A 23,933-nucleotide genomic window follows, 5' to 3' on the forward strand; every position below is an offset into this window, starting at 1 on the left:
CCTGGTCGAATAGCAAATCTTGGCCGGACTGAAGGAAACCTAAAAAAACAGCCTACACAACCTCCCAACCTATACCACACCCTCTGCTCTGATGACATTCAGGCGATAGTCGCATGGCAGCCTCAACAGTCCGGCTAACTTCATTACGCTCCAATACAGCAGCCAACACGATTTCGCCAAGATAAAACCACGTCGACAAAACTAATGTTAAGTCAAAAGGAATCGACAATGATGAAGCACAAGATGCTCAAGGATAGAATCAAACAAAAGCTTTCTATATAGGAACAGCTTTACTCAATAATAATACTGAATTGTTGAATCCAGACCAAAAAAATCACGACGCCAAACGCCTCTGTAAACTACAGCCTTCGGTCCCCAAGCCTGCAAGACTCAAAAGCTCGGTTCAGGTATCAGAATATACCTGCAAAGCAAAAAACCTCACTTTCACAGCGTTATACAAATATTACATGATATTAATGCTAACATATTTTGACGAAGTGTCCAAGCAGGTATGAACCGGTAAACCGGGATCTTAACTGCATGTTCATCTGAAGATGTTGTCCTGCATCCTTACACCGAGTAAAAAGGAAGAGATCTGTGCATGTTTTGTGGAGGGAGAATGGTTTGATCAAACGCTCTTGCCAGTAAGTGTTGTTATTATATTGCTTGGTGAAGCCAGCCCACACGATCCGAGTTAGCTAGGCTGTTCGAGATCAACCAATGAATACAATTCCTCAGTTAAGCAAGGCCGCCTGTTGCATAGCACGCGTTTACAGTTCGTGTACCTTCGGCCGTGTTTTACAAATACAAATAATAAGTTTGTTTATTTAAGTTTAAAAACATTTTTGCAAACGCGGGATCGGTCACGACGTTGAAAACTTTGTCTGACAAACACAACGTGCGGACAGTTGTCACGTAGTTACCATTTGGTGTTGAAAACAAAACTTCTCCCGTAGTAATTGATTCCCCGTGTAAGCGGACTCCTTCAGTGTTGGTGGTGGTTGAAGTTTCAAATTGTGAAAGTAGCCGTCTATAACTTTATCAAAACTTTTGATTTAATCTCTGTGCGTCGATCTATTTGTTACTAGTTTTCAGTTTTTTCTACATATTCAACATGTTACCCGCTGATCTTTGACAAGAGTAAGTTGTAGATTGTTTACTTTTTGTATCGAAATCTAATCTAAGTCCACCTAACACCTTTAAACCACAGGTTAAATATTACAAGATAAGACTAACCAGTGGTAACTGAACAACCGATATAAGTTTGTAAGCTAATAACTCCGTTGTAACTTCTCCCTCTTTCTCTTTAACGATGTAGGTATGTATCAGAAAGAGAAGTTACAACGGAGCTATAGGTGTCCTTAATGGTGCAGCCACACGCAAAGCTCACATCAACAGATAATATAAAGCACAATAGCGCTCGCCATACAATCCCATACAGACCCGACACACGTAAAAAGATAACGCGCTATAAGTGTGGTTCTGAACTTCGCTAACCGAATTTATTTTACGTAACCGCTCCCGACGCGATATTTGAAAAGTTATGCGTCCCCCTCTCCGCCGTAAAAAGGAGAGGGGGTCATTTTAATTGCGGAGCTACCAACTAAGTTCCGTGTTCCCTTTGACAGCCATGACATAAGCAGCCTAATAATGCATTTCTTATTTATTATATTAGCTCATATCGTCATGTGTGCTAGTAAATTTAGAAACATAAAAAAAACTTTATTTGGCAAACATACTTAACATATATTTAAAATATAAATATAATCAATATTTGAATTTGAAGTAAACAAATTTTCGCCCTTTCAAAATTAATCATATTTTTAACTCAGTATGTTTATATGGTAATATCATTCGGTTTTTTGATAAAGTTGGACGGCCCGATACCTACATAGAGAAGCTTCTAGTTTGTTCGTTTGTTGATTGTTTTCAATTGTTTTCCTGGGTAATCTGGTTTGCTCTCGTCAGCTCTCGTGCTCTCTTCTCGTTCCCTGCCCTGGTGTTGGTCCTTGCCGCCTTTGCCTTCGACATTTTTAGAAATCGACGTGAGCTTATTTTACAATAATTTATTATATGTCGCTTTCGTCGATCGGCGTGCGAACTGCGAATTTCCTGATTCGACGGAGAGGTTATGTCAGGTTATGTGAAAATGCGCTATTTACGCGCAGATTGTTTAAAATCTAAACAGTTTATAAATAGCATTTATAATTATATAGTTGGCGGCATTATCATCTGAGGATGAGCTGTCCAACAGATCCAGCAATAGGCGACAAGTATCATCCATTTCGAAAACGTGCTCAAGCTGTCAGTAAGTAAAGTTGTCACTTTGACAGATGAAATTATGTTCCTCGGCCGCTCTCGAATTCAACTGACCCCCTCTCCTACCATAGGAAGAAATATTTGATAGCGTCGTGTGTCGGTAGAAAAGATGATGCGCTGTACATTAACTTTTGATGTGAGCTTTGCGTGTGGCAGCACCATAATTCTCTTGTTTAATATCTCAACGCTGTGAAGCCGACATCAAGAGTTGTCCGTCAAGTTTCAAGTCTCCAGAGTAGATGAGATTGACATGGGAGGCTGTGATCTGTGAAGGAAGGACGTTATGCTGAACCAGAGTAAAACTGTATTTCTTCAATCTCCGTAGTGTACAATATCCTTGTACAGTATATTCGGAGTCAAATCTAACCTATAAAACTAACCAACAAGAGCGAAGTTAGGATGAAAGGATGTCAACAACCTCTCTCCCAGTAACACTACTTGCTTCATAATAATATTGAGCCCACCTTACCAACATGTTCCGTCTTAATAAATATTTAGATTTCCTTCATATCACAAAGACAGGGCCGGCCCTACAAAATGCCCAAAATATATATATATATTATTATTCATGCCTTGAAAGCTTTTACAAGTATTCATTGATATAGGTAAGTTGTCCAGGAGTACAATGATAAGTGTATAGTACTAATGAACTGAGTATGAACGATATAAGCAGGTACAAAACAAGTTGTACGAAGAAGTACAATAATTACAATATAAAAATATAAATGTTCATTTGTTCAAAATCTTAAATCTCAGAAAGTTCTTTACTGATTGCTTTGAAATTTTGACACAACTTTGTAGTCGAATACGCGTGTGTTTTTATATGCCTATATTATATTGATATCACCTGTTATTGGTGAAAACATGCTATTTTTTAAAAACTGGGCCACTCGTTGGACAAATATGTTTTTTTGAAACACATTGCCATCTGTTGGAATTAAAAGCAACACGCGCTATTTTTCTCTATCTGCACAGGAAGACTGTGCAACAGCAACAGCTAGTATATAATACAAGAGTGCAACATAAGTACGGTAAATATTTCCTTAAAGGACATTACACTTCGTTTAACTTAATCACTACAAGAAACAACGATTTACGTAGGAATATTTGGTAAAAGTAGAATTATAATTACATGAGTATTGAAAGTTCAAAATTATAATTACATGAGTATTGAGAGTTCCCAATTATAATTACATGAGTATTGAAAGTTCCCAATTATAATTACATGAGTATTGAAAGTTCCCAATTATAATTACATGAGTATTGAAAGTTCAAAATTTATTTTGAAAACGATACCTTTGCCGCCGTTTTGGACTGCCATACTTGAGAGAATTTCGTTTCAATCTAAATACGCATAAATTACTTAAGACAAGACAATACCCTAAAATAAAGCCAGAAAGACACGTAATGAAGCAGCCGTGAACAAAAATATGCGATGCGCGGCCCTGACGTGTTGGACAAACCTGAGACTAGAAAATCAATCTTTCCGCGGGGTATATTTTAATTATTTCTGATGAACGTATTACTAAAATCTCATATATATCTAGAGGGATCCCTTGGGAAGTTACTAATTCATGATATAGAATTGTCCTTACAACTAATTTATAGTTGAGAAACGTTTTATAAAATTTTCAAACCGTTTTGCGTAAAAATATTTGATAAGGTCGTGTTTTTATTAATTTTAAAAATAAATAACTTAAATCCGCAGGGATCCCTCAAGAATCATTTGAGATTTTAGTAATACATTCATCAGAAATAATTAAAATGTGAACGTCGAGCAAAATCCCGTTATTAGAGTCTTATGTGGCCTTAATTAACCAAAACTATGAACCTAACAACATATTTTCTGCATGTAAATGAGTAGGCAGAAGTGGTAGCAGAAGTCGGCGACGCACAGTGGGCTGAAAATCGCCTTTCATAAACATAGAGACTGGAATTTTCAAGGGTATTTTTTTGGCTAGAAATGGATTCTGCTGATCATTACTATGCTATAAAATTTCGTACGAAGCAATTGCGTGCACAAATGAAGGAGTTATAATTTTTTTAAGAAAAATTTGTATGGCACTGACATTAAAAATGAGGCTATCTCTGGAATCATAAGGTTGACCATTATATCCTAACACACAGATATACTACTATTTATTTGTATTTTTTTGACATACTTCGTATTTGTGATTTTGATTTCAAAAGTGTTTTTTTCAACTTTGAGGATTTTTAAAAAAAGAATCGCATGTCGCGCCACAATACGAAGTATGTCAAAAAATACAAATAAATAGTAGTAGGTATATCTGTGTGTAAGGATAGAATGGCCAACCTTATGATTCCAGAGATAGCCTCATTTTTAATGTCAGTGCCATACAAATTTTTCTTAAAAAAATTATAACTCCTTCATTTGTACACGCAATTGCTTCGTACGAAATTTTATAGCATAGTAATGATCAGCAGAATCCATTTCTAGCCAAAAAAATACCCTTGAAAATTCAAGTCTCTATGTCTATGAAAGGCGATTTTCAGCCCACTGTGCGACGCCCGAGGAAGACATGGCACGACCAAGTGAATCAGATACTTGAGTCGGGCCACGTCAAGAGTCAGAATAATAGAAGAGTATGTGTGAGACGGTGTATGAGGCAAGGAGTGTGTGCCAAGACCGAGTTGTTTGGCGGTCCGTCCTCTCTGCCTACCCCTGCGGGGAAACGGCGTGATGATTAGTTAAATAAGTAAATAGCTGTTTCTTGTAACAATTGTTGAAACAAAGTGTAATTTTCATAATCTGTGCCTAAAAGTGCTGCGGTTATGGAAATAAATACCAAAAAAGTTCAACAAGTTCTGCCGTGTAATTATTACTACATGTGACAGCTATTTCACCTACTGAAACATTGTTATTATAAAATGCGCGCCTAAGTAACTCAATCTAATAAACCATCTCTTTGTCGTTCAAATCATCCCTTAGCTTCTTCATTCCGACCCGGAATTGAACCCGCATTCTTCTGATTGCTGTTTTTTTCTCGGAATATTTTTACAATATGTATTTCAGTTTAATGATTAATGCTTATAATAATTTGCTATCCATTCCAAAACCTTTTCTTGTAAATATAAGTTAATCTTTAAAAAATAACATTATTAATCAATTTAAAGGATTCAACTATTTTTGTTAATTTCTCAAAATTTCAAAAACTAAAACAAACATAAAATATGTTCACAGTGATTACTCAATATTTTGCGACACACATTATTAGGTCATTGCACCTTTTCAAGTGTGAAGCACCTTACATCGATATTATTGTATTGTGCGAAAAATAATTTATTGTCTGCGTACGCACTTGTCGTGGTCGTCTATAATGAATACAAACGATAATAAAACAGTGTCACACCTGAGAGAAATGCAACGTTGAATAATGGAGTCAATGCGTGAGACTCACCTCATCAGCAGTAAAAGGAAAATAGGATATTTGGAAGCAACAGCCAACATAATTTTTTTCCCCAGTCAGCAGGTGAATTGATTACCTGGATTAAACACGTGTAGTTTGATTGGCATCAAAATTAGCCCACGAGGATGAAACGTTAGATGTTTGAATAGCGTGTGTTAACGCATTAGTCATTAGAAAGTATATTCTAGAGATATGCATATTGCCTAGGGCGGCATGATGTTATCCACATGTTTTTTGCCTAGCGGTAATCTTCCAGTTCTTATTGGCGTAAATGTCCATCAGTGAAACACTTTGATGTAGGCATCCGTGCAGGACCGGATCTAATCCGGATCCTCGAGAGGCCCCGGCCTAGGGCCCAAACCTCAGGGGGGGGAGGTCGGCCAGTTACCGATATATATGTAATATGTCTGCTTTAGGTATGCTGTGAAAATGACACAGGACTCTGAAATTAAAATATCAAATTTTCCATGGTGTCCTAAACCCGTAGTGTTCCCGGCTAGATGCCAAAACGATTCACATTGAGGGCACAGTACTTAAAAAAATCACAATTTATTGTAACAAATAATTATAAGCATTATTAGTCGCCAGAAATATCAATGTCCTTCTAATGTCCGGTCAAGTGCTCTGAAACCACTGAGCTATGTCGGCTTATTTCCAACCCGCCAAATAATTCAATATGTACTAGTACCCCAATCAACAATTACAGCTTATTATATTTTTTCCACCAGCTTTATTTTTGTAGGAAAGACTTTGTTAGTGCTAAATTTCTCACTAGATGGCGTCGAGACATATTATATCTTCATTTATTGATTCACCAATAAATGAAGATATAAAATATTTGTAATTATTTGTTATCCTTTATGCCATGCATAAAACCTTGTCTTATAAACATTAGTTTTATCATTAAAAAATAACAATTTATTGTAATCGGAAAATGTTGCTATGTATGCAATGGATAGGATGGATGGCGGACTAAGCTAGCATTAGATTGAACTTTCGACGCCTGGGTGGGAATCCATCGCATTGTACATGACTTTCCGAAAAACAAAAATCGAAAACTTTTTTTAGTTTGCCCTGCGACCAAATCTTTTTCTGGGTCTTTGTGGTAATTTATATTCCACCCCCCCCCCGCAACACATAGGTAACTTAATTGGATATACCATGTAAATAAATTCGCCTGCTGCGCATTTTCCTTGTCTTTGTGAAGGTTATAACAAATTTCCATTCCTTTCGCTCTTGTCTATTACCTACTGCACAGTTGGGGATGCCATAGTACTACAGGTTCTGAGATTATTGAGGAACTGAAAACGTTCAAAATGGACTTTAAAAAGGGCCCCTCGATTGTGTTTGTTGACTGTTTTTTTTAATCTTAGAACCGCCCCTGCACCCGTGCAATTCCTTATACAATAGAAACAAAGGAAATGAGCCCCGCCATGAACCATTGATTTTTAGTAAGGAACTGTGCGAACAAGTGTTTGCCCATACTGATGCATATCTTTCATTGGCTCACCCGTGTTGATAGTCCGTGCAGTTTGGTCGTAGCTCGGCTGTCAACTGTCACTTCTATGCCATATTTGCCTTTATTTTTTTTATGAACCGCTGCATTGTCACCCGAGCCCAAAGATATTAGAAGAACGAGATATGCTATGTTGGCCGCCGGACCGTAGCCGGAGTACTACCTAATTAGGGTACTTTGAACGGTATCGGGACGTGTACGCACAGAAATCTGTTCTATGTATTAGTGCAGATACCTTAGCGCAAGCGAAGGTGTGCAGTAGTATTGGTGAACAAAACCGGCGACACTCGGCAAAACAATTCCACTCAGTACGAACTGCTCATAGCACATCTCGTTCTTCTAATATCTTTGCCCGAGCCTCTCTATTCCTTACTTTAAACTCGGAAATGAGATCATTAAAGTTAATGTATGTACTTATATACAAATCTTAGTTCGTTTGAAATAAAATATTATAATAAAATAAATGGTGATAGGGCATTATAAAGCAAATAATGGGATATTGACCATATTTTTTTAAAACAACATTATGATGTTCGGTGTAATTTATTGCAATTCCCAGGGTGTTCATTATAAGTTTTTGTACACATTTTACTTCACGTGCAAAAATACATATTTGCCATAAATACATGCTGCCAAAAGCTGTGGCATGAATATAGCTTGACTTTTGAACTAACAGGTATTTTTGACAGTCCTGTAATTTTTTTAGAATATCTGATCATAAATCTACACATTCCATTCGAAAAATCACAGTTTTTAAGGTTATTTTATTTTAAAAAATGAGTCGCACCAATTAAAAAATATGAACAATTTATCCGGAAATCTCGAAAGATGTTCTGAAATTCCTGAATAAAAACGTCGTAAAGTAACAATAAAATTTTACGCGCCACATTACTAGCCGTCTAGGGCCGTGGGTTGGGCACGTCTTCACATCACTGATTATTCCGTTATCTACACAAAGTCCTGCCAAAATCAAACGTTAATAATAATTCCAATAACTGTTAACATAAGAATGTTTTTTTAAATTTTGTTAAATCGGTTAAACGTAATGTCTCCATATTACCATATTTCAAAGATTTCATTTCTACAGCGTTTGTGAGGTAAAACCGTGTATGGTCGCGTGTGAAATTCGGAGATTTAAAAAGAATACAAGACTGATGTAATAAGCGTAATGATATGCATATAATGTGTAGTATTGGAATTAATCTTTATATTCGAATGTTTTTCAATATCTTGTGTTATTTTTACTAGCGGAAACTTTACTAGTTGAAGCTACCAAGTAAACAATCATTATTATGAACATGTGTGCAACAAAATGTTTTCCCAAGTAAAATAAAATTAGCAGACATTGAGTCAGCATTTGCATATATGCATAATGCATATTTGAGCCTTTTTGGTCGTTAGAGCATATTTCAGCCTTTTTTGTTTGTTTGTGCATATTAGGGCTTTTTCGGTTGTTAATGCATATTTTACCCTTTTTGGTCATTAGTGCATATTTGAGTCTTTTTGGTTGTTAGTGTATATTATAGCATTTTTGGTTGTTAGTCCATATTAGTGTATTTTGACATTGTTACATATTTCAGCCATTTTATTCTTCAGAGAGAGCTGTTCAAAATAGAAATGTGTTATTTTCGCATTCGGTTCATCCCTCTCGCCCCGTTTCCTAAAAAATAGGTGCCTTAAGACAAATTTCTCTTTTTACCGTGTAATGGTGACCGGTCGGTGGCTGATTTGGCATCGCGTCTCCCAGGCGTTCGTGAGTTCAATTCCTCGGCTGACTAAGTCCTCCATCACGACACAAGGTACATTTTACTCTTACTGTGATGGTAGCAGGTGATTTTCAAATTTTGTCTTTCAACAACAACAAAAATATTAATTAGATTATTACATAGATATTTAGGCATTGCTATTGGATGTTTTGCCATTTTTAGTGTTTATTTTGGCATTGATAGTGCATATGCTAGCAGGGCCGGCTCAACGCGGGCCATTTGGAGCATTCCGGGCGCCTAATTGCTAAGGCGCTGATAATATCTAACATCTCTAACAGTCCTAAAACATTGCCCTTGAGATTGTTTTTTATGAAAATGGCAATGGAAACTAACCAACAATCACGCCGTTTCCCCTCAGGGGTAGGAGAGAGGACGGACCGCCAAGCAACTCGGTCTTGGCACACACTCCTTGCCTCATTCACATTCATACATCGTCTCATACATACTTTTCTATTATTCTGACTATTGACATGACTGACTGGCTTCCGACTCGAGTATCTGATTCACTTGACCGTGCCATGTCTTCCTCGGGCGTTCCCGACTTCTGCTACCATTCGCATTTGCATCATACATCTTCCTTACACTCCTTTCTTCGCTCATTCGCTATAGACGCCTAAACCATCTAAGCGTCCTTTTCTGAATCTTACTCATTACGCTTACATCCGCCTTGCACTCTTTGCGGATCTCCACATTCCTCACACGATCATAGATGGTTTTACCACACATACGCCTCAGGTATCTCATTTCAACAGCTTTCAATTTACTTTTATCCTTTCTTTGCCAGTTCCATGCCTCACTTCCATACATCAGGGTAGGTATCAGAACTCCAATGTGGACAGCTAGCTTCGCTTCTTTGGACAATTTTTTGTTAGCGCCAACTGTGTTCAGTCCTCCATTAATGAAAATGGCGTTACTCAAATATACAAATTATCTGAATACTATTGATTATAGTCATCATCTACCTAGGCCGCTAGGCGTCTACTGGTTTCGATAAGTCATTGTATAATTGTAACATATTTCGCAATTTTTATAGTGCATACAATCCGCTTTCTAGTTATTGGGTATTTTGCATATGTATTACGTGCCCATAGTGGGCGTTAAAGAAATGATTATTAAATGCATGTTTATTTTCTAGAAACCCAATGTCTTATGTTTACAAACAAGTATTTCACTCTGAAGTGATTACTATTTATCTCAAATTATAATTGCACATTATAAACCCTAATGAGTTCATATTACGTACCATTTAACACATCAAACACACATACACAACACACAGACAAACACACACATACACACCTGCATACATGGCTGAACGTCAAAAAATGTTTTATTTGAAGTTACTTATTTAATTTACACAAATATGATAATAAATTGGTAATTCACAAAAGCGGTACGATAAATGTGTGATGGTGGGTTCACAAAAGAAAGGTGCATACTGCAAAGATGACAATAAATTATTTAGCTAACAAATTTAAGTAAAGTGTATATTTTCCTGGCTAATGGCAAATAAGATGTTGTACAGGGTATTTAGGGATGTACTTGACTTTCTTTAACCAGTGATTCCTGACATTTGCAGTTTAAAATATAAATGACATTTTGGCATCCGGTGACATTTTTTATGTTTTTTTTTGTTTACTTAAAACCGTAAAAAATCAGCAGGTATTGGACGGTTAGACAACTGACCAGTGACGACACGTGTAAGATTTTTTGCGGTTTGTTTAAAAAAACAACCTAAATGTCACCGGACACAATTTTTTATTTTATTTTACATACATATCGAAATAAGTATGCAACATTTCCACGTGATACAGTTACGAAACACGTAAGTATAACAACGACGGACGACGGATGACAAATAATGTCCGCCATCTTAAACTGTATGAAAAATTTCATCCCGAATTCATATTTTGAAAATACCTTTCGTATAAATCATTCTTTAAAAATATATATATATATACTTGAAGTCTTACTAAGGAAAAAAACAGTTCACATTCGTTAAACGGTGTTTTTGCTATACAGTGTATAAAGAATGTGTGTAAAATTTGACAACAATGTTTTTTCCGACTTCACGCATGAGCATTAAAACATTCTTGAAACGCGAAAGCCGCGGTTGACAGCTGCTTTTTTATGTCTATTGAAATATCTTTACAGATCGTGTGTGGTTCATAAATTGATCAATTTACTATTATATTCTAGTTATTCAACATATTTGCAACTTATTTGTGCTATTTTTGTCAGTTTTAGACGAGTAATTGTATAATAATAGCATTTGTAAAATCTACCTTCATGTTATATCATAGAGGTTATGCCATTATACGAATTGAATTTTATGTTCTCTATTTTACAAGAACTTGTTTAAAGTGATGTTTTTGACAACATAAACAAGTACCCGGCGTTGCTAGAGATTATCCTTAGGAGATAGACATATTCCATGGCGGACTTTTCTCTAGACCTTTTTAAGATATACAATTCCGTTGTACCTATGACAATGAAGAACGAAGCGCACAAACTGACGCGTATAGCGACTTTATTTTATACTATTTAGAGATGCCTAATGAACGTGTTGGTAACCATGTATCGAAGAAATAAACGTCGTAAATTGTTCAAGCAATGCGTTAAACTTTTCAGATTTATAATGTTTCCAGGATATTTTAATGTTTTTTTTGTATGTACTAGATGAAAAGTTAGGTTAGGTTTTTTTACAGTTTTTTTGCAAGCTGTCTGAATAAAACGACTGTATTTAAAAAAATATATTTCTCTGAAATTTTGCGACGTTTTAATTAAAGATGTTTGTGGTAAGTTTTTTTCAACTTTTTTAAAGTTTGTAATTAAAATATTGCACTTTTTAAGTATTAAAGTATATTTCGAATACAAATCTAATCGGTTATTTTTATCTAGTTTCTAAAATTTTATTCGTTTTTACGACGTCTTCAAAATTAATAAATATATAGAACATTTAAAATACCTTGGATATTCGATGAGAAATTATTATTATTTGTAGTTTACACAACAGATAAACAACCTCCTGTGACATGAACCATTTTATGTCAGTTTCTATTTTACGTTTCAATTAGTAAGGTTTTCACATACACGGTTGTTTAGTAAGACCGTTGGTGTTTTTGACATTTTAATCCCAGAACACATTTGCACCCAATTAAAACGTCAGTACCCAGTACCTACTGCCATACGGTGGCAGTTGATGATGCAATCGCAATGATTGCTTTATAGACGCCTTAGATTTAGATACCTACTTACATAAATCATAGCCCGGCGCTAATATAAGATCTGAGATAGAACTTTCCCATTTAGCTAGAAGCACTCGCAGTAGTTTTAAATAATTCCTCCCTGAACGACAACGCTACAGTAAAGCAAGCAGCCTTGACACAGTATGATCATTTGCTATTCTTTTTGTGAATTAGATTCGGGTTTTGCGTGTGACCGCTCCTCTAAATCTGTTCTGTGCCCAGCGCCATTAGCGGAGGTCTCAGTAGCGGTACTTCAAATGTGACCGAATCACACTAAAACCATAATATTTATTGAAGATTTTTTTGGTTTTTATTTTGTGAAATCAACTAAAAATTATTATGAAACAATTAACCTTACGAAGTAAACAACGACAGAAGTATTATTTTTTATTGTTTAATCCAGATCTCGGAGAGATTGGTGTAATACCACGAGTTCCATATAACACGTATCAAAGTAAAAATACATAAATAAAAACATTATAAGACAATACATAGGTAGGTAAGTACCTACATATATTGAGAAATGTCACTAACTCAATGATAATAATTTTTCAGATAGATACAAATAAACACGACGATTTCAAAATAGAAACATAATCTTTACTGAACCGTTATAAAGGCAGACGAAATGACAGTCAGTCAATAATATATTATATCATGTACGTTTGCATCTTGATCGATGAGTACAAACTCTACAAACGAACCAACAGTGAAAAACAAGTAATTTAAAAAATTATTATTTTGAGGAAATCGACCATAATTTTATGTTTTTTGTGTTTGAAGTAAAAATGGGGTTTGATTGTATATTTTGGATTTACATACTTACACTCTTCCTATTATGAAAAAAAATATATATAGAATGCAATAGACCTCACATAAAAAATATTTTATTAGTTCTTTTGCCATTCACGATCATCGCTAAAAAAATCTATGTGTAGGTAGGTAGTCCTATTACTGTATGAACGCGTAAAGGAAACAACTTTAAAAATATACAGTATTATAGTTAAGATTATCTGTGACAGTTTCACTTCATTAACTTTTTTGCTTTCTAATAAAATTATGTACAAAATAAATAAAAAACAGTTTTGTGTTTGAAATCGAACGATTCTAGACTCCGTTTGTCAAGCGATTTTAATGCCTATTACCTACAATATAAGGCATACCAAGAATTTACACATTTTTGGCTTGTAGCTTCCTCTTAACAACAATAAAAAATAACTTTATAAAATGTATATTGATTGCAAAATGGGTGCCCGGGGACTGGCTGCATATTATAGTTCCGCCACTGTTCGCCTTGCGGCAGTTAGTGGCTAGACTAGGTGCTATGTGCTATCTGGCACTATTAGCAGGTAGCTACGTGGAAACTTCAGCTTCGGACAGATTAAAGACATTATAAAACCACAACTATTATATTACCACTGCGCATGTGCTCAGGTATGCAGGAGACGTGCCTTTTACAAGGTGAAACGAATAAATATTTGTGCTTTTTCAATGAATTTGCACTTCAAAAAACGTCCAAAATCGTCTGATGATCAAACAACTTACCACCTACTTGTTAAGGCATCCTGCAACGTGTCTGGCGGTATACTTAGCACTGCAAGTAATTTAATTGTTTGTACTTTAATATTTAGTTATAATAGTAGCGCAGACCCGTGAGAATCACTGGATATTATAATTGTCGCCATTGTAGGATTTGTAAAGCTGAAAGTATGGATTAAATAAAATTGCCTTAGTATCATTATATTTCAAAAGTAGAAATTTACTTTTCTCATGTTAGTAAACATGAACAATTACAACTTAATAATAATAATAATAATTGGATGACTTGTATAGCACCATTGTTGTGCAAAATCACCTCAAGGGCGCTGTACAAATTTATAATACATTTCTACAGTGATCTATGTTATTCCTAACAATTTATGGAGATAATATACAGTACAATACTTACCTGGTAGGTCACTTGAGATTAACACTTAATTAACATTATCTAATCGTTTATTAGCGAAATTTAGATACAGGATTTAAGACATAATTGGAAAATTGAATATAACTGGACTTTCTCTCAGGAATGGTATATATTTAATTTAAGGGTATGACAGCTTAAAAAGGTAAGTTTTTAGTTTAGACCTGAATTCTGTTGGACTTGTTCAATCCAATGTCTTAAGTTAAATACAAGACACGTTATATATTCATACTAATCGAACAGAAAACGACAGCCATTCAAATAATATGTTTGTACGAATGAAATAGCTACCTATATGAACGGCCCCCTAAAGTATGTCCACTGGACATAGTCCAGTGAAACTACGCGCGTTGTTTGAGTAACGTATTTAATTCACCTAAGCATATGTTAAACATTAAACAAAACAAATAAATAATTATTAATTAATCCGGTACCTACTTTATCGCTTGTTTGATATGAGCCTTTTTAAAAAAATTAAATTTGATTGAATTTGAATAATTTTACGCATTGCGCAGGAACACAATTTTAAATCACGCACCCATGCACCTACTACGAAAAGTGATTAATTAATAATAATCTTTTTAAAGCGCCACTAGTGAGATTTTCCCTAAAAGGGCGCTACATAAAATATAAATACTAATAAAATACAAATCCTCCGCTATGATATATGGGAGTTTTTCAAATATTTTCAGGTTTTTCATACTTGATGTTCTTTCTTTGAAAGTAGGTACTTACATAATAATGATATTTGGCAAGTTTTTATAACCCCACTTTTATGAAATATTACCGAAGGGCACTGTACATCTGTACAAAGAAAAAAATAACTGAATATTATAGTTAAATACATAATTAGCTTTGAAATTTAGCTTTTTCACAATTATTCACATAGATCTAACCGATGATAACATGTATTTACATATTTGCTGCCCGCGCCATCTGTAAATATGTAAATATTAAGCAATTAAGTGAATAGAAAAGTATTTTTAGGGTTATTGAACTAAAGCATTGAATTATTTTCTAGCTGTGTACATTGTACAATGCACTCTTGTGGTGATGTTTCAAAAAAAATTACCTATTTTTGAAGGTTGTGCTTATTGCGAAAGTGTTCAGCAGATTCCTGGGATATATTGTAAATATAAAATACATTTTAATCCTTTGGGATTTTTTTTTAGATTTTCTTTACAGGCAACACTCATCCATTTCATGATATTTCATCAAAATGACAATTAGACCACACGGACCACACCTTCAAAAGTGATATAGAGTCATTAAAAGTGTTGAAACAAAAACTAGGTTAAATAGGTTACATAGGTAACTTTTCGTGACTTTATATCACTTTTTGTAGGTGTGTTAAACTCTCATTTTGATGAGATACCCGGTCACCTTCTGGTAGATCAGCCTGACACGGTCTCTTAAAAATTATTCTATCCAATTTTGTATTATGGTGAGAAATATGATTTAAACAGTGTTATATCGAGAAAATATCGCGCTTTGAGTTTTCAAATTCTCTGAAACAACCCGTCCTTAGCATTCGAAAAATATTTATCAAGGTTTCAAATTTTTAAACAAATATATTTTATATTAAACGAAAAAGTAATTCTACTTTAACTTTTATAATACCTTTGTCTAATTATACACATTTTTTAGTTTCATGTAAAAATCTTCTTCGGTAAGCGACTTTAAAAACTTTATCTTTGTTTGCGTTCTTAATTTAAATATTTTTGATTGGATAAATGTCGATTTGTAATACTGAAATCTGAAAAGAGTCTTTGATCTACTTTCGAAAACAGTATTTTATTTTGAAACAAACAGCAGATTTATCTGGAATCAAATGTAATGCAGGAATATTTTCCATGGAATCTGTATTCTGACAGTTCTCCCAAGAGCAGTGCATTTCAAAATGTCAGAGGCTTCAGGGTAGGTAAGTACTGTAGGTTATCTCTGATAGAAGTAATTCAACTATATTTTATTCTTCTGATGCCTCCATCTATCTGCACGGAGAAAACTTACTGATGTAAAATATTTTGCTAATTTATTAAAAATCTCTTCAAATTATTCGTAATCCTCTTAAAAACGGGACTGCAGGCCCTTAACGAATGAATTGATAGGTTTAGTTGGAACACTAAATTGAACAAAAATCATTTCTACCGAATTATAATATGTTTCTAGTTAAATCTTTAAGTTTTTAAATTCCGAAACAAATATATATTATTTTTTAAGATATCATATTTACATTCATTATGCCGAAAAGTTAATTACTATATTAAATTCCCTCGATAGAAAAAATCACAAAGTAAGCCGAGAAAATAATTTAAGAAACGTTTTGTTCTCTTATCACAGAGTATCTTTAAATGCAACTAAAGCATTTGTCGAGAGATTTTTTCTCTACTTCAAACGAGTCGTGTTTTATTAAATATTTTCACAATTTTCGCTTAATTATTATCGTTTTTTAATATTGGCGCGCTCTCTCTTTAAAATAATAAATATCTCCATTTCAAACCATCTTAACAGTCCAAACGCAGGTGCTGAACGTGTTCCGATATATTCGGAAGGTACTAACATTTTATTAGGAACGATGTCATGATTAACAGGAATTTAATAAATCAGTAATACTATTTTTTCTCCGTGTGCGGTTCGCTATCGTCAGGATGATTTTCACAATACAGACTGCAGTCCTACAGGTATCGATAATTTGGTAATGAAGATTTTTTGGAAGGTTTGAGTTTCTAGTTTCTCTCAAGGATTTTGATCCGTCCCAGATAAATAATTGATATTATTGTAAGACGTTGTACCTGTACGTATGTATGTTACCTGTAGGCTGTAAGCTGTAAGCTACCTACGCCTATGTCCTACCTGCACCATGTGGCCAAATACTTAATAAAATTACTCCCACGGTTTGGTTTGATACAAATTACTTGAATGTACCTACATACAAACCCTTGATAGGTTACTTGAGGCTGATACAATAATGGTCACATTCTCGAGTACAAGTTTTTTTTTAGTTTGATCTGCTTTTAATTATTACACATTGTTATCAATACATTCAGTGATCAATGGATTAAAGCATTGGGGAATTATTACATATATACATTATTACATATATACATTTTGGAATGTAATAATTCCACCGGCTTCGGGGACTCTATGTGTGTATGTATATTTGTGTATGTGTATTTGTATTAGTGATTGACAAACCGGTGAATGCAATATGTTAGCCATGAGTTGATAATAGTTTGTCTAGTCTATAGTTAGCAATAAAATAGTATTGTAGAAACATATATTATATATTTTTACAGCGCCCTTGTGGTGATTTTTCATAAAAAACGGCGCTATACAAATCATCCAATTATAGCCGGTTTGATGGTCCGTGCAGTTTGGTCATAACTCGGCGACAGCCGGCACGCTTCCACACTTCCGCGCCATATCTCCTCTTGTTTCTATTGTTATTAATGGTAGATTTACCTACCTATAGAACACCACGAGATATTTATATTTTAATTGGATATTTAAAAAATGGTCTGAAACAATAAACTTTATATTATAGTCCCAATAAAAGAATGGCCTCACGTTTTCACTATGGCGGTCGGCGGGTGAACAACCGAGGTTGTGGTCAAAAGGAATTCCGCTGATAGTTCCGTCGAACCATCTCTTTCTGTTTCACGTATCATTTATGAGAATGACGGAGAGGGAGAGATTTCGACGGAGTTCCCAGGGGTAAGACCATTAGTATTCGCGGAATTGCGTAGTAGGCGTAAAAAGAAATTTAGCGTTATGGCTGTCAGGTTATGTCACACGCAGCCATTAGCAAGGACAGTGATATAAGTGGCAACTAAATCGTTTACTTAATTTTAAGTCACTGTCCGCAATCAAGTTTTACTACAAAAAGACAAGAGTTCACTAAATCACTTACTTAATTGCACGAGGGCGCCACTTATCACTTTTCGCTGGACGGTGATTTTTTTTTTTTTTTTTTTTTTTTAAATCCTTTATTTTTTCCCAATTTACATATTTCACAATACAAGTTTTTTAATAATATGAAAGGGAACCCACTAAGGCGCAGCCTGTGCGTGGGTAATATAATTTAATACATTAGATTTTTGTACCTAAAAATATATAACAGTAAAAATAAAATAAAAAACAGTAAGCATAATAAAGAAAAACGGTAGGATTATAATTAAAGTTATTCTAAAAGATTGTGCAAGAGGAGCATATTAAAAATAAATCAAAGTAAAAATAAAGATTGTAAGATAATATATATGAATTAAAAGAACACAAAATAAAATAATAATAACTATACAGAAACAAAATAGAAAAAAGTAAAAATTAAATGAATAATGCTTCAACATTTGCATTGTACAGCCACAACTTTAATTCTTTTTGGTATTGCGCTAGTTTAGTTGTTACTTGAATTTTTTTTGGTAGTAGATTAAAAGTGCGAGGTCCAATAAAGCTACTGTGAGTTTGCATTAGTTTGGTATTGGTTTGTGGGGTATAAAATACATGATTTCTTCTAAAGTTGATTTTGGGTTCATATTTTTGAAATTTATTTTGGTTTTTCATGACGTATTTCAGGCTTTGAAGTAAAAATAGTTTACGGAGATTAAATAGTTGAGATTCCTTGTACAATTGATCAGTCGAAAATGTCCTCTTTTTATTATATATAACCTTGATAATATGATTTTGTACTATTTGTAGTGGTTTTATAAATGTATCTAGTGCGCCACCCCACCCTAATATACCGTACATAATTGAGGATTGCACTAGAGAAAAATAAATCATTTTCAATTTGTCAACATTGAGTACTTCCTTAAGTTTATAAAATATGTACGTCAGATATCTTAATTTAGAAACGGTGTTATTAATTTGTGGTTGCCAGTTTAAATTTGTGTCAATATATATACCCAAATATTTTATCTTTTCAATTTTTCCAATTTCAAAGCAAGAGGTGCATGTTACTTTATTACAGTTAGCATTATGTAGTCTAATTTTAAGGTTATTGGGAGGTTTGTTTTTACTGTTTTTATAAAAAGTTAGGTAAAATGTTTTACTATAGTTTAAGAAAAGTCTATTACAAGTTAGCCATGATAAGACATATGAAATACATTTTGTTGCATTTAAAAAGTTTCAGGCCAGGATTTTCCATTTACTATTATTGCTGTATCATCAGCGTAAGATACAATTTTACCAGGGATTACAACATTACATAAATCATTAATATATATTAGAAACAGAATTGGGCCAAGCACAGTCCCCTGTGGTACTCCATTTTTTATCACTGTTTCTGTGCTATAAAAGTTCCCTATTTTTGTTTTTTGTAATCTGTCTTTGAGATAGTGAGTGAGAATTTTTAGTGCATCTTTTTTGAAACCTATTTGATTAATTTTCTTTATGAGTAGATTGTGATTTACAGTATCAAACGCTTTTCTTAAGTCTAAAAATATAGCTAGACTTTTTTTATTTTGATCAACAGATGTGTATAAATTTTTTGTCAGATCGAATATTGCATCTTCAGTGCTTAATTTACTTCTGAAGCCATATTGATTTTCGGACAGAATATTGTTTTGTTCTAGGTATTTCATAACTCTATTTTTGATACATTTTTCAAATATTTTTGAAAGGTTTGAAACTAAGGAGATAGGTCTGTAATTGTCTAATATGTGCGTGTCACCCGATTTGTGAACTGGTATTATAGTGGAGATTTTAAATTGTTCTGGGAAATACCCTTCTTTTAGGGATATATTATAAATATGTTGCAAAGGAGTTAAAATATATTGTTTTATTTTTTTTAGTGTATTACCTGATAAATTATCAATTCCTGAAGAATTTGTTGGTTTTAGGCTGTCAATGTGTTTTTCAATTTCATTAGTTGTGATAGGTGTAAAATAATCTAATGAGTTAATTGAATTGTTTGTTGGTACCAAAAGCGGAGATGAGTCAACGGGCGCTGTATTAGCAATCTTACTGGATGATTCAAGTACTTGGTCTACGACATTTGTGAAGAAGTTGTTAAAGTTATTTGCAATGTCAGATTTGTCAGTTATAATATTGTTATTTATTTTAATCTCCTTAACCTCAGTTGATGCTATTCTTTTTTTATTCGTTATTTCGTTAATAATATTCCACGTTTTTTTGGTATCATTATTTGCACTATCAATTTGTTCACCATAGTATTTTTTTTACAACTTCTTATTAACCTATTTAGTAAATTTCTATACAGTAAATATTTTGTTTTCATGAAGGACATTGTTCTGACATTGTTTTTTTGACAGGCTCTTTGATAATTTAGCATCTCTCTATATAGTTTATCTCTTTGTTTAATGGAGACTATTATTCCTACAGTTATCCAAGGTTTAATTTTTTTATATTTTCTCTTAGATATAACAATTTTATTTGTACTTTTTGAAATATATTCTTGGAGAGTTTTATAAAACGATTCTAATGCTGAATATGGGTTTGAAATTGATAGAATTTGATCCCAATTTTCCAAAAGTAGATTATTTAATGTGAGGTAATTAATATTATTTTTTTCAACTGTTTCAGAATTTTCTTTTGAATTTGCAGTTAAGATGTTGTGTCCGTAAAATGTTGGGTAATGATCAGTAATGTTTGTTATTAGAGTTGAAGATGTTGTTTTAAAGTGTTTGTGTGATTTAACAAATATGTGATCTAGAGTCGTGGAGTTATTCAAATTTTCTCTAGTTGGTGAGTTTATGTAAGACTGATATCCAGCACACGACAAACAATCTAAGTACTCATTTATATAGTTTGTTCTTTTGTTATTTTCATTTATATTTATATTGATATCACCGGTTAATATTGCGAAGTTGAAGTTATTTCTGTTAGTCATTTTTAAAAGCGAATTAAGTTCGTTATTGAAGAGAGTTTCATTTAGTGAAGGTGATCTATAGATAGCTATTAGCAAATAATTATAATTGTTATGGTTAAATGTTAATTTAATAGCATTTGCTGTTTTAAAATCTAAAATCTCGAAAGCAGTTTTCATGAGACAATTATTCATAAATACCGTGACTCCATCGTGTCCACGTTGCTGCTTATTACTGTACTTATCACTGGCTACGTGTAAACTAGTCATTAGGTAGAAAATTACATGCAGTTTCAATCATCATAAAAAAAACATTTTAGGCCGAAATTTGTGTTCCAGCGTAAATCTGTCGTTTGCAATTAAAAATTTAGTTCATTAAAATGCTTTTTCAATAATTTATAGTTTATTATTTTGTATTTAGTTCATAATTGCAACGTTGCTTGTAATGGCTTTGACCGTGTTTGGTGACCAGATCTGAATAGCCAGGTACTTCCCAACCTTCCTCTTTTCCATCTCCTCCCCCCTACAATCTTCAGCCTCACAACATACCTCAATTGGAGAGGCCATAGTCTCAACGATACCTAAATTTCTACAATGATCTACATTATAACTAACTACATTTTATTAATTGAAACACAGATAAATGAAATAGCACATATCCCCACTATCCGCAATATTATTCAACTTGGTCAAACATTTTAGCCTAAAATCCAAATTTAAATTTGCTTAAGGCGATGCACTACGTAGTAATGCAAAATCATGTGTTTTTGGTTTGAAAATATGGTCGCCTAGAAATGTTTCAGATGCTTTAATTAAATACTGCGAATAGAATACATCTTGGCCTTTGAAATAATCGAGTATTTTTTAGATAAGTCTTTTTATAAGCCCAGAAAAAAATAATGTAAAGGCCTATGAAAACTGCTTTAAAGTTCAAAATCTTCTACTTACGAACCCATTTTCGGTTATGATTTTATTTTATAATGTTGCAAATTAAATTATTTATAAAATGATCGGAAAAAATTAAATATTTATTCCTGAACATCCACAAAATAAAATAAAAGGCACTTTTTGGCCATGTTTTTTTCTTGCATAAATCAAAACAGGTGGATGGTGTTAAGCGGGAATTTAAACCTTATCGCCATCTACGTAAGGGTTCTTATTGATAGCGGCTCGATTTAAACTATGACACGACGTAGTGCATCGCCTTAAAAGACAATATCAATAAAAGTCTATAGTAAGTCAGTATGTGAATTTTAAGTTACATTCAAAGATCGCAAATCGCAAAGAAATTACATACAGTTAATACAATATTTATTTTAAATTTATATTCACTAAATCCCTCATAATGAACGTCTTATATTCTATCGACTCGAAAAAATGCATTGGCATGGAATATATCGTTTCATTTAATATATTACATTTAATGAGCCCTTCCTCTAATATCGTTGTATAATGTAAACACATAACTATGTTTAAATTAACATAATTGTTTAATATTTAAACACTTTTATGACTATCCCAACAATACAGTTCCTACCCAAATTGCCATTTACCTTGTTGTGTTCCATTTTCTAAAGGTCTTACCTTCGAAGCAAGTAAGTATGAAGATATTTGAAAAAAGAATCCCGCAGCAAGTGTCATTTGTTTTTATGTTCGAATTTCGTTGTCATCGCATATAGTTGCATATTTTCGCTCCTCGTAATAATTCATATAATTAATCTCATGAAAAGTTTGTAAAAGAGTACAGATTATCATCCCCAATATACATACATATTTTAGTGTCTGATTAAAATCAGTTCGTGTTGTGGAACGGTGCTAGATGTTCATCTATTACAGAAGCTATTACAGAGCTACTGTCACAAACTATTACAGAGCCCACGGAACTTTAAAACAACTAACAGAACTTCCAAATGAAGCAAAATCCTTCACAAGGTGAAGGCCTCCATTTCCCAATCCTAAGTTTCTTTGATAAATAAATTTAATTTATTTGATTGACCATTTGATTATTATTACCTTGTTAGAATTACAGTCCATTCGTCCAGTACCAATCAATCGGTAAGCAACATATATATTCGGAATGAATGCAACCTAATGGAGATTTCGCATACTCAATGCCATATTTGTGGAAGCATCCTAACTTTGTAATAATTATCCATTTTATTCTATCAGTCGCAAGTTCTTTGAACTTTGATGTTATGCGGTAGGTAGGTACTTTATAATGTTTGAGAACCCATGATTTCAATAACCTATGGTAGGTAGTTACTATCCAGAAGACTTGTTATAATATCTAAATTTTTCTGAAGTACCTACCCTAAAAATACCTATGTATGAGAACTATGAAACGCCTAATATACATATTTCTCCACTGCAATGGTAAACATCTTGTAAAGTTGCGAGCACACCATGAGCACATGCGTATTTTCTTATCCTATCGCTACAAATAAGTTTTATGAGTCAATCACCTAGTTTCTCGAGTGTTCAGTAAGTTAGTTAGTTTGTTGATTCATGAGATGTAGAGATTAGATTGTCTAAAGCGGTGATTCCCAACCTGGGCAATATCGACCACTAGTGGGCGATTTAGGTAGAGTTGAAAGTGCTTTTTCAATATGGTTTTGGTAAGCACTGAGGGTAATAATTCGCTTTTTTGTCCAGATCCTATACATTTGTTGCAAGCAAAACATAAATAAATACATGATATCTAGGAATGTAAATAACATTTCAAAAGATTTCGTGAAAATTTTTTGGAATATGTTTTTCCGAATTAACAGTATTTGTGGTTTGTCCTTGGGCCAAAAAATACTTCGCCTGCGCCGCTTTCTTTGTTACGCGCTATTATTGATATCTTGAATATACCTATGTATATGGGGGGA

The 23,933-nt window shown here is 33.6% G+C and overlaps 1 protein-coding gene across 1 annotated transcript in view; it reads left to right on the forward strand.

The window, feature by feature from the left end:
* Window positions 1-753: 753 nt before the first annotated feature.
* Sema5c (Semaphorin 5c) overlaps window positions 754-23,933 on the forward strand; it is a 77,250-nt gene continuing 54,070 nt past the window's right edge. Inside the window, exon 1 of the mRNA XM_089640048.1 lies at window positions 754-1,140. Within this exon, the coding sequence (XP_089496174.1) occupies window position 1,140 (1 nt within the window). The 5' untranslated portion in view covers window positions 754-1,139. The remainder of the gene's footprint in view (window positions 1,141-23,933) is intronic.

This window comes from Hesperophylax consimilis, chromosome 15 (genome assembly GCF_061612785.1).
Source record: "Hesperophylax consimilis isolate HC1 chromosome 15, BYU_Hcon_1.0, whole genome shotgun sequence".
Lineage (NCBI taxonomy): Eukaryota > Metazoa > Arthropoda > Insecta > Trichoptera > Limnephilidae > Hesperophylax > Hesperophylax consimilis.